The sequence below is a fragment of the Neovison vison genome, chromosome 2 (assembly GCF_020171115.1).
Source record: "Neovison vison isolate M4711 chromosome 2, ASM_NN_V1, whole genome shotgun sequence".
NCBI classification, from domain to species: Eukaryota; Metazoa; Chordata; class Mammalia; order Carnivora; family Mustelidae; genus Neogale; species Neogale vison.
In genome coordinates this window covers 31,107,690-31,120,714 of record NC_058092.1, presented here as the reverse complement: position 1 = coordinate 31,120,714, position 13,025 = coordinate 31,107,690, and the positions used below count along the sequence as shown (strand labels likewise).

Genomic DNA, 13,025 nt, shown 5'->3' with positions numbered 1-13,025 from the left:
ACTATCTGGGGCACCTTGGTGGCTCAGTTAGTTAAGCATGACTCTTATTTTGGCTCAGGTCACAATCTCAGGGTTCTGAGATTGAGCCCTGTGTCAGGCTCCATGCTGGGTGTGCAACCTGCTTGGGAATTCTCTCTCCCTCTCACTCTGCCCTTCCTCAACCCCTCCCACTCTCTTAAAAAAAAAAGAGTCCATAGTACCCAAAGCAATTTACACATTCAGTGTAATCCCTATTAAAAAACTGACAGCATTTCTCACAGAACTAGAACAAATAATCCTAAAATTTGCATGGAACCACAAAAGAAGGCAAACAGTTAAAGCAGTCTTGAAAAAGAGGAGCAGAGCTAGAGGTATCACAATCCCAGATTTCAAGATCATATTACAAAGCCATAGGAATCAAAACTGTATGATATTGGCACAAAAATCAACACATTATTCAATGGAACAAAATAAAGAACCCAGAAATAAACCTACACTTTTATGGTCAATTAATCTATAACAAAGGAGGCAAGAATATATACACTATGAAAAAAACAATCTCTTCAACAAATGATGTTGGGAAAACCAACAGCTACATGCAAAGAATGAAACTGTACCACTTTCTTAGACCATACACAAAAATAAACTCAAAATGGATTAAAGACCTAAATGTGAGACCTGAAACCATAAAATTCCTAGAAGGAAACATAGGCAGTAATCAATCTCTTTGATATCAGCCAGAGAAACGTTTTTCTAGATAAATCTCCTTTGGCCAGGGAAACAAAAATAAAATTAAACTACTGAGACTATTCCAAAATAAAAAGCTTTTGCACAGTAAAGGAAACCATCAACAAAGTAAAAAGACAAGCTACTGAATGGGAGAAGATATTTAAAGAAATTACACAATGGAACACATACAAAAATAACCCAATTCAAAAATGGGCAGAGGGGATGCCTGGGTGGCTCAGTCAGTTAGGTGTCTGCCTTCGCTCAGTTCATGATCCCAGAGTCCTGGGAATGAGTCCCCATCAGAATCCTTGCTCAGTAGGGAGCCTGCTTCTCCCTCTGCCTGCTGCTCCCCCTGCTTGTGTTCTCTTGCTCTAGCTCTCTCTTTCTCTGTATCTCTGACACATAAATAAATAAAATCCTTTAAAAAAAAAATGGGCAGAGAATACAAAGACATTTTTCTAAAGACACACAGATGACCAACAGACACTGAAAAGATGTTCAACATCACTAATCATCAGGGAAATGCAAATCAAAACCACAAATGAGGGACGCCTGGGTGGCTCAGTCAAGCTGAGTGTCTGACTCTCGATTTCGGCTCAGGTCATGATACTGGGGTCATGAGGGGGAGCCCAGCACTGGCACCACTCTGGGCATGGAGTCTGCTTAAGATTCCCTCTCTCTCTTCTTCTGCCTCTCCCTTCCACTTGAGTATTCACTTAAAATTTTTTAAAAAATAAAATAGTAACAAACCCACAATGAGGTACCACCTCACACCTGCCAGAATGGCTAAAATAAAAAACACAAGAAATAACAAGTATTGGCTAAGATGTGGAGAACAAGGAAACTTCATGCATTGTTGGTAGGAATGTAGGCTGGTGCAACCACTCTGGAAAACAGTTTGGAGGTTCCTCAAAAAATTAAAAATAGAATTACCATATGATCCAGCAGTTCTACTACTATTTACTCAAAAGACACAAAAACACTAATTCAAAAAGATATGTGCACCCCTATGTTTATTACAGCATTATATACCATAGCCAAGATAAGGGGGCAGCCCAAATGTCTATCAACAGACAAATGTGTAAGATGTGAGGTATATGTAAATATATGATATATATTTTATATAATATACATTTTTTGTAGTATCTATCTATCTATATATATAACTTATCCATAAAAAAGAATGAGATTTTGCCATTTGCAATAGTATGGATGGATCTAGAGGGTAAAATACAAATCAGGCAGAGAATGACAAATACCATATGACTTAACTCATATGTGGAATTTAAGAAACAAAACAAATGAACAAAGAAAAAAAAGCGGCACATGAAAAAACACTCTTAAATACAGACAACAAACTGGTAGTTACCAGAGGGAAAGTCAAGAGTGGTGATAGGTGAAACAGATGAAGGGGATTAAGACTACACTTATTGTGATGAGCACTGAGTACTGTATAGGAATGTTGAATCATTATACTGTACATCTGAAACTTAAAAAAAAAACAAAACAAAACACAAAAACCTCCGTAACCTGTAACACATCCCATATGCGATTTAATACATTTCTTTGCCCTGAAAACCTAGGTATCATTAGCAGATACTTTTTCATTACAGGCAAAGAAATTAACTGTAACAAGAAAAAAATTGGTGTTTGTTCTTTAAGAAATACGTCTGTTTTAACTGAGGCTAAAATCTCTAATGTATGAAAAATAAAACAAAACAAAACTCCTCTATTTAAATTAATAAACAAAACCCTCACTGCTACTTAATTCTTTTTATTTGTATCACCTCTTTTTTAGTTTCTTAACAAAATGCCCATAATGATTATTACAAAATATATTTAACTCCCTATTCCACTATCTCCTTTCTCATAGGAGATACAACTCTGGCGTAGTGGACTCAGTGGTAGAAGATTACAATCTGAATTCTTGCCCTGTACCAAGAAAACAACCAAAGAAGAAAAGCACTGAATTAGCAGTCAAAAATCCTGGATGTGAATTTTAGCTCTGTCACTTTTGCCTTAAGACCCTGGGCAATCACAAGACTTCGGATTCCTCTGTCCTCCATTGCCTCATTTGCACAATGATAATTATGAGGATTGGGTAAGATAATTCATAGTATATAAATAATATTTCTATACAAAATAGTAAATAAAAAGAAATAATGCTAATAATAATAAAATTGTATAAATACACACAGAAGCTCCAAAAGGAGATCAATGAAGGCTAAAGTACATGAAGGGCTTTACTGGGTTTTTCTATAATCAAAATGCTCATCTCCAACCTCAAGCCATCCTTAGGTTCTAAAATGCTCAAGGTTCATCCCATCAAGATCATGCAAATCCAATCCACTCTTTGAATTAAAGCTGATAATACCTCCTCCTTGACACCCTTCTTAAACATACTATGAGAGTAACTTTCTCTAGTATCCTATAGCATTATCCATACTACTGATATGGTACTTATTCACAGTCTTACATTCTAGAGGTTTCCTGTGTACCAGGTCTGTCCTTTTGGTCTAAATAGATTCTATACAGCTAGAATAAAAGAACTGTGGGTTACACTTACTGTTCCTTTTTTAGCAAATATTTTGTAGGCAAACACATATAAACTAAATTAAAACTAAAAATTTAAGTGTGGTTCTGCTATTTAGTACCAAAGTTGCAAGATTACTATTCAAATGGATATCCTTCTCTACTGCCAGGTTGACCTAGAAACCTACATAATTAGTGGGTTTCCAAATATGAGGGGGAAAATGACTATCAGAAAGTATAGTAAGTGTTAAGGAAAATGACCTAATACCAATTTGTTTCATGTTGCCTAACTTTATCTTCAAAGACAACATATCTTAACAGACAACCCTCTATAAGATGATCAAGAGGAGCTCAAATTTTTCACCTTCTCTTTACTTCTGGATTCTTCTGAAAAGATTAAACCAGTAACATTTTTTAATTAAATGGTTTAGCTTCTAAGCAAGATTTAATTCACATGTTATCAGCTAGGCATTAGATTTGAAACAAGCCTAAGTTTTACATCAACTCTAAATGCCATACTCTGTGCTAAACAAACAATAAAAAGTAAGTATACTTACCAAGAACAGTATACACTTGCAGTTTGAAGCTGCTGGGTAAGGTACGTCGTACAAAGAACAAATGCTGTGTTATCCTGACCCTCAGATTCCAGATTACATATGATGTCTAGTATCTCCTTGCAGTCGACCTTTGCAATCTATCAAAAATGAGAAGATGCAAGTAGAAAAGAAAATGGTGACTTTCCTGTAAATTCTGTTATGCAATATGAAGCTTCTTTTAATGTTTTCTATCTTTGATAATTGATGAGGCAATTAGAAGGATATAATTTTCTTCTATTAACTCATGGCTGAGTCTTCTAGAATATTTCAAATTAGAAAATACTAAAGAGGGCACCTGGGTGGCTCACTGGTTTAAGCCTCTGCCTTCAGCTCTGGTGGTGATCTCAGGGTTCTGCATCGGGCTCTCTGCTCAGCAGGGGGCCTGCTTCCCTTCCTCTCTCTCTGCCTGCCTCTCTGCCTACTTGTGATCTTTCTCTGTCAAATAAATAAATAAAAAATCTTAAAAAACAAAAACAAAAACAAAAAACATTCTTGTACAGTTAAAAAAAAAATTATTCATGGCTCAGTCGATACAACACCCAACTCTAGATCTCCGGTCTGTGAGTTCAAGCCCCACAATGGGTGTGGGGCTTACTTTTAAAAAAAATTATTCCTGGGTGACTCAGTGGTTAAAGCCTCTGGCTTCGGCTCAGGTCATGATCTCAGGGTCCTGGGATCGAGCACTGGGCTCCCTGCTTGGCAAGGAGCCCGCTTCCGCTGCCCGCCCCCGCCTGCCTTTCTACCTACTTGTGATCTTTGTCTGTCAAATAAATAAATAAAAATCTTTAAAAAAAATTATTCATGAACACTGCTACCATATAAATAAGTCAAATTAAACACAGTAACTTCAGATTATTTTCACCTGAAGTACCATTGTTATATATATATATTTTTTAATGTTATATACATAACATGCTGTATGTGTTATTTAACATGTTATATATATATAATATATATATATTTTTAAGATTTTATTCATCTATTTGACAGAGATACACAGCAAGAGAGAGAACACAAGTGGGGGAGTGGGAGAGGGAGACGCAGGCTCCCTGCTGAGCAGGGAGCCCAACACGGGGCTCGGTCACCTGAGTCAAAGGCAGATGCTCAACGACTCAGGTACCCAGAACCCCTAAAAATAAAATATTTTGGGTGCCTGGGTGGCTCAGTGGGTTAAGCTTCTGCCTTCAGCTCAGGTCATGGTCTCGGGGTCCTGGGATTGAGTCCCACATCGGGCTCTCTGCTCGGCAGGGAGCCTACTTTCTCCTCTCTCTCTGCCTGCCTCTCTGCCTACTTGTGATCTCTCTCTGTCAAATAAATAAATCTTTTAAAAAAGTAAATAAATGAAATAAAATAAAATCCTCCCCTCCCCCCAAAGAGGAGTGCCTGGGTGGCTCATTCGTTGAGTGTCTGCCTTTGACTCAGGTCATGATCCCAGGGTCCTGGGATTGAGCCCCGCATCACTGGGCTCCCTGCTCAGCAGGGAGTCTGCTTCTCCCTTTCCCATCCCCCTGCTTGTGTTCCCTCTCCCTCGCTCTCTCTGTCAAATGAATAAAATCTTTAAAAATATTTTTTTATTTTAAAATAATCTCCACACCTAATGCGCAGCTCAAACTCACAGTCCCAAGATGAAGAGTCACATACTTCTACAACTAAGCCAGCCAGGTGCCCCTATTTCTGTTTCAATATAATTCAAGTCACTCTAGTTACAGACAGAAAAATACAAGGCTTATCCTTACTGCCAGTAAGGCTAAAGGAGGCTGGTTGAGAAACTGTTTTAAATTCAAATGCTGGTAACATATCACTTTCTCATGGAGTTAAGAAAAAAAAAATCTTTGGTATAAGTGAATTTTCAAACAACTGAGACACTTAGAAATCTATCTTTTTCATCTATGGTATTTATAGAAATCTTAAAACTACCTCTGGGCAAATCAGAATTTTCTGGGGCTCTTTTTACATACTAATAAAACAGGAGAATAAGGCTTTTAAAGACCCTTTCTCAACTCTATTTTATCATTTCCCTATCTTAATAAAGAAGATGAAGGATAATTTCTTTGTCATTTGTCTATGTGTCAGTATTATAAAATGTTAATTATACCAGACACCAAATGTACAAAACAATGTTAAATTTCAGGATAAATAAAGCATTATCAGAGCAAATGAGGTATTTAAGAGTTAGCTCATCTCTTCCAAGTGCAATGCAGTTCCAATAGGTGGTTTTAAGTCTGTAATTTTAGTCAGACCCTCAGGTAGACACAGAAAGGCTTCTTCCAAAGTTTAGCTCAAACGTCATTTTCTCATAGAATCATCTCACTTCTAAGACCATGGTAGTATCCCCACCAAAATCTCTATTCTTATCAATTAAAAAAACAAAAAAACAATTCCTCCAAAAGTCAACTACACTTCAATTTAAAAAAGGACAAAACCACATACAAAAACTCTACTCTTAATTCTTACTTTGTAATATTTATCACAACTGCAACTCAATCATTAGATGAAGAACTTATTAGCATTTGTCTTCTCTGCTAATATGTAAAGTTAATGAGATCAGGGGCTATGTATAGCTTGCTCAAAACTCAGCACCTAATACTGTCTGAAACACGTAAGAGTAAGTACATGCTGATGAATGGAGTAGAGGAGTAAAATGTTCATGTTTACAAAGTGAACCTCAAACAATTCTGTGCTTTTCTAATGTTTTCAAAGATAATGCAATGATATAATAAGCAGTATAGTAGTATAGTGGCTAAAAGCAATTATTCTAAAACTAGATGGTGTATATTCTCTTCTCAGCTCTATAGCTGCTGGCTGTGTGACCCTGGGTAAGTCAAAACTTCTCAGTAACACTATGTATCAGTTTCCTCATCTGTAAAATGGAAGTAACAGGACCTGCCTCATGGAATTATAAGAATTTAATATGTTTTAGTAAAGCATGGTGACTATAGCTAATATGTATTGCATATCTGAAAGCTGTTAGGAGAACAGACTGTAAAAGTTCTTACCACAAGAAAAAAAAATTGTGAACATCAACTAGTTATTTTTGTTACCATTTCACAACTAACACACATATCGAATATTATGTTTGTACACCTGAAATAATACAATGTTAATATGTCAATTATACTTCAATAAAAATGTGGTATCTGTGCCTACTAAAAGTTACAGCTAAGTCTTAAAAAATATGTTCTAGGGGCGTCTGGGTGCTCAGGTCATGATCCCAGCGTCCTGGGATCGAGCCCCGCATCGGGCTCTCTGCTCGGCGGGGAGCCTGCTTCCTCCAATCTCTCTCTCTGCCTACTTGTGATTTCTATCTGTCAAATAAATAATTAAAAATCTTAAAAAAAATGTTCTAAAAGGAATTGGCTAATAGGGAGCATGTTAAAGAGCTGTTAAAAACTTTTTCATGAAACATGTAAGAAAAAGAAAAAAAAAAGTCAACCTTAAGAATACTAGAAAGCATTTCATGAGTGAAGTAAGTCAAGCAGAGAGAGTCAATTATATGGTTTCACTTATTTGTGGCGCATAAGAAATAACACGGAGGACATGGGGAGATGGAGAGGAGAAGGGATTTGAGGGAAATTAGAGGGGGAGATGAACCATGAGAGACTATGGACTCTGAAAAACAATCTGAGGGTTTTGAAGGGGCGGGGGGGGGGGGGGTGCGGTGGGAGGTTGGGAGAGCCTGGTGGTGGGTATTATGCAGGGTATGTATTGCATGGAGCACTGGGTGTGGTGCATAAACAATGAATTTTGTTACACTGAAAAGAAATTAAATTTAAAAAAAAAAAGAATACTAGAATTCATTTCAAAAGATCACTCTCAGATGCAAATTTATATACTGGGAGGTAAAGTTAAGTCGTTAAAGCCTAAACCACAAAGTTAAATTCAGTTTTCAGGTAAGGAAAAGAGAAAAAAAAAACCTCATCATACTTAGTGAAGATGGAATTCCACTGATGCCCTCCCTAAACAACCATAACTTCATTCATAGCTAAATATATCAGAAGGGTCATCTAGAGACAAAGGTCCACCACAGGGCGGTTTTATTTATTTATTTATTTATTTATTTATTTAAAGATTTTATTTATTTATTTGATAGAGAGAGATCACAAGCAGGCAGAGAGAGAGAGAGAGGAGGAAGCAGGCTCCCTGCTGAGCAGAGAGCCCGATGCGGGACTCGATCCCAGGACCCTGAGATCATGACCTGAGCCGAAGGCAGCGGCTTAACCCACTGAGCCACCCAGGCGCCCCACAGGGCGGTTTTAAAACTAAAGTGACTGAGGGACCAAAATGAGAATTCCACAGCAAATAAAAACAGCTATTCCAGAGCAACCATCTACTGTCTAGGCCGTGTTCAAGTTCCTGTCCAAAACCAAGAATTCTAAAATTTGATTTTGCAATGTAACAGCAACATCTCTACACTGAGAAACAGCATGAAAAACTCTCTAAGTCAGACATATAAATTAGAATGGAATGAACATACAACTTGCCTTTCTAGAACATTTTTCATCCATTTCAAATAACTTGAATGAGATAATTTTATTATCTCATTTTATTAGCATGATAAATACGTAAAATTGGCAAGGCAGGCAATATTATTTCTACTTCACAAATAAAAGATGAGCCTAAAGAACTGTGGCTAACAATCAGAAGATAAACAAAATGAAAAATGAATCTCATGTCATTTTATTCCTACAGGGAAGCTCTTAAATTTTAAAGGAGTACAATTCAGAGATAGAATTTTCACCTTGGAACCAAAGTGTTAAGAAAAATGGGACAAAAGTGAAGTAAGCTAGAAATACAGGTATCAAGTCAAAATTCACTAACCTTAAATGATGGGGGAGGAGGAAATAATATGAGAAATCCAGATTAGTTTATTTTTTAAAAAAGATTTTATTATTTATTTATTTGACAGACAGAGATCACAAGCAGGCAGAGAGAGAGGAAGGAAAGCTGGCTCCCTGCCTAGCAGAGAGCCCGATGTGGGGCTCAATCGCAGGACCCTGGGATCATGACCCGAGCCCGAGGGCAGAGGCTTTAACCCACTGAGCCATCTAGGTGCCCCCAGATTAGTAGGTTAGAAGGCATAGATAGTTCTATTATTTCCATTTATTACAAATACTCTACCGATAAACACTACCTGATAGGGTATAATAAGCCTAAACAAAGAGCTCTCCTCCTCTGGCATGACAAGCTGATCCTCCCCATCTTTCAACACTCAGTGAAAACTTTTTTATCACGAAGTTTTCCTTACAGATTACTCTAGTGTCCAAGATCTCTTGCCCTGCTGTGAATTCACAGCATCTTATCAACATTTTTAATTGGGCTATTTTTTATTCCACTTTGGGCCAGCTTTTGAACTAGTGACTCATACTGGCCTTTTTATTTTCCTTTGAGAAATTTTCCTTTGAGCAATGAATTCCTTGAAGACAAGAGCACAGTCTTATAAATGATACCCCAAATCCTCTGCACAAAATCCACAGGAAAAAACAGCCATGTTAAAATTAAAATGTACACATCTTTCAAAGCAGTGTTATTTACAAAGTAGTGCGGATACAAGTCAGCTTGGTTTTTGCCTTCATGGAACTCACATTTGAGTCACAGATAATAAATAAGTAAACAGGCAATTGCTGAAATTACAATGTATATTAACTGCCACAATGGGAAAGTACAGTATTTTAAAACTACCTTTGGGGGTGCCTGGGTGGCTTAGTTGGTTAAATGTCTGCCTTCGGCTCAGATCATGATCAAATCCCATGTGGGGCTCCCTGCTCAGCTGGGAGCCTGCTTCTCCCTTTCCTTCTGCCCCTCCCCCTGCTCATGTGGGTGTGCCAACTCTCTCTCTCTCAATAAATAAAATCTTTAAAAAAGAAAATAGAACTAGTTTATAGTAGGGTTTTTTATACAACCTTCTAATTCAAGAACTCATTTGAATATTTATCGATGCTACATATTTATTTATTGATGCTACCAACACAAAGCCAATCCTTCTAGACTTTTTCACTTTCATTTAAGTAATGAGAAAAATCTGATCATTCTTACAAATGAAGAAACTGAATCCTTCAATCTGTTACCTACTCTCCCTGATTCTAACTCCTTTGAAAGCTGGTACCACTTCTTATCTCATGCTTTTATCTCACTTAGTGTCTGCTTTAGAATCTGTTATGTGACAAGCAGGCCTTCAGTTAACACTTTCAGTTAAAAAGAATATCAGTATTTTGCTTCCAAAACCTGTATTTTCTTGAATATAGAGGAAAAAGAGTTAAAGAAAAAAAAGTAAATAAATAGGAAAATAAAAAATAGAAAACCCCAGTAAATTAAAATGACATACTTTTAACACTTTACTAATAAGTATGGTTATAATACTGGTCCCCAACCTTTTCTAATAAATACCTTATAACCACACACTGAAAACTAAAATCTATGCCATAAAATACTTTTCAGCTACTGTAAATTAAAGTAAGGTCACTGGGACGCCTGGATGGCTCAGTGTGTTAAGCCTCTGCCTTCGGCTCAGGTCATGATCTCAGGGTCCTGGGATGGAGCCGCACCGGGCTCTCTGCTCAGCAAAGAGCCTGCTTCCTCCTCTCTCTGCCTGCCTCTCTGCCTACTTGTGATCTGTCAAATTAATAAATAAAATCTTTAAAATAAAATAAAATAAGGTCACTGACAAGCTTCTGAGAATTTTAATAAGTATCTAGGAAATACTGCAAAGGTACTGAAAGAATTTTTTTGTTCTTAAGTATTATTCATATCCCTGTGGTTTACATTCTATAGTTATTAAGATGAGTATGACACACGCATCTATAGTTATTAAGACGAGTATGACACACGCATCAAGATGGACAGTATACTGTCCATCTTGCCTAGTAGAATATATGTTCAGTCAGGGCAAACATTTGTTTTTATTCACCACTGTATCTTCAGTGCCTGTAATGGTACTAGGCACCTGGGGAACATCAATAAATATTTGTAGGAATAAAAGATAACCATGAGATAAATAACATAGTGGCCACAGGATAAATAAGTGGAAAAGAATGAAGACAAAATTAATGTGAACTAGAGTAAGCAAAGAAGGGTCTGAGGAAAATAGCTCTTGGGGGAATATGAAGGTCTAGATGCATGTGGGCGAGGATGGCCTTAAAAAACAAAAAAAAACGATGCCAGAAATGCAAATTGATAAATGTGAGAGTAATCATGGCATAGGAGGAGGGGAAAGGTTATGTGATGTAATAATTGTAAAGAATTATATTTACCACTAAAGCTATTCAGTAAATAAAAGGTTGGATTAAATAAGGTTAAAGCCTTTGGATTTAAATAAGATCATGCCCTAGAGTTCTGTAGTTTCATCCTACACAAAGATAACCAGTTAAGGAGGTTAATGGAGGCTGAAATTCAGTCAGCTTACCAAGCCCTAAGTTTTGGCATGAGGCTCTTCCTCACAGAAGGGAGACCTCTGGAAGGCAACCATGTGAAAGCAGAGGTACTTTCTGCCAATTTCCATAAAGGTCCCATATAGACTAACAATAATGGGACACTGGAGGACAAGTGACTGTTTTGTTTCTAAGGGTAGTCAATAAACATTTACTGAACTGAAATGGAAGGACAGTGAACAGAACCAGCCAAGAGCTTAAAAGCACCTGAAAGACTAGTCAGGGACATTCACTCTACACCTTAAGCCTTCTCAAAATTCTAACTAGTTTCCTCAGATTTTTCCTTACCAAAATCTACTTCATAATAAAGTCTGATAAACTTAATAATACAAAAATATAAATCATGCATAAGCACTATCAATGGCATTTGTATTTAGAAGAATCAAAACTTTCAGCATAAGGAATAAAGTGCTGTCTCTGACTCAGGGATGCCTGGGTAGCTCAGTTGGTTAAGCATCTGCCTTTGACTCAGGTCATGATCCCAAGTCCTGGGATCAAGCCCCGCACTGGGCTTCTTGCTCAGCGGGGGCCTGCTTCTCCCTCTCCCTCTTCACTCTCTCTCAAGTAAATAAATAAAATCTTTAAAGAAAAAAAAGGAATAAAGTGGCAAATGCTGGAAACTCTGGTAGCAAAGGTGAAAATGTACCACCTTACCCTATGAACTTTATATATATGAAAACCATATACATCTCTGTGTGTGTAACAATATATATGTGTGTATATGTTAAAAAAAATATATATATATATGTAACTATATATATATATATATATAGAGAGAGTTATATACAGTCCTGCCAACCCTGGCACTAAATAAGGAATAGAGCTGGACCTGACAAGAGTAAGCCTGTAAGTTCTCCTGTGGCAAAGCACTTAGAAATCCTGGGCAAAGATGCCTTTATGCCAGAAATGCCTTTTACAGAACACACAGCCGAACACTGAAAAAATAAAATCAGGATGCCTGGGTGGCTCAGTCAGTTACGCACCTGCCTTCAGTTCAGGTCATGATCCCAGAGTCCTGCGATCAAGCCCCACATGAGGCTTCTTGCTCATTGGGGAGTCTCCTTCTCCTTTTGCTTGCCCCTCCCCTCTGCCTGTGCTTTCTCTTACTCTCTGACAAATAAATAAATAAAATCTTAAGAAAATAAATCACTGGGGCGGGGTGGGAATGTTTAAGTGTGAATGGACAACTGCCCTAACTTGCTAGATCATTGTTAATTTTACTAAAAGGCTTGTGTTTTACAACTCCTCGTTCGGAGGTGATAAAGCTTGGACTGAGGGACAGGAAGTTGACAGGCAGTGAGACCTTCTGCATAAAATTAGAACTCCTAAAGAGCTAAAAGCTCAGAGGAGTGATGGCAATCTCATCCTGGGTTCTGCTGGGATTAAAAAAATATTTGAGAATTTATAACCTGTCTTTCAAACTTGGAATTTGCCATTGACACTATTACGCTATTGTCTAAAAACTGCAAAATGAGGAAAAAAGAAATTAAAAAGAAGGTTCTGACTGGTACCATCTCTGAATCACCTGGGAGAAGCTAAGATAAAACTGATTTATAGAGACATATGCTAAGGCCTATTAGAATTCTCAGAAATAAAGCACTCCTTATTCCCACCCACCCCATCAAAACTGACTTAAAAATCCCAAACTACAAAAAGCACAAATACACCAGTCATTCCAGAAAATGCAGCATACACAATAAGCAGCAGAATGAGACTGCCAAGAACATCAGATAATAGGATGTACAACACAAAGACAGAACACTAA

General features: G+C 37.3%; 1 protein-coding gene across 1 annotated transcript in view; it reads right to left on the bottom strand.

Annotated features, from left to right (window-relative positions):
- The window catches only part of RLF (RLF zinc finger), a 94,508-nt gene that overhangs the window by 18,454 nt on the left and 63,029 nt on the right, over window positions 1–13,025 (bottom strand). Inside the window, exon 6 of the mRNA XM_044237922.1 lies at window positions 3,798–3,934. Within this exon, the coding sequence (XP_044093857.1) occupies window positions 3,798–3,934 (137 nt within the window). The remainder of the gene's footprint in view (window positions 1–3,797; window positions 3,935–13,025) is intronic.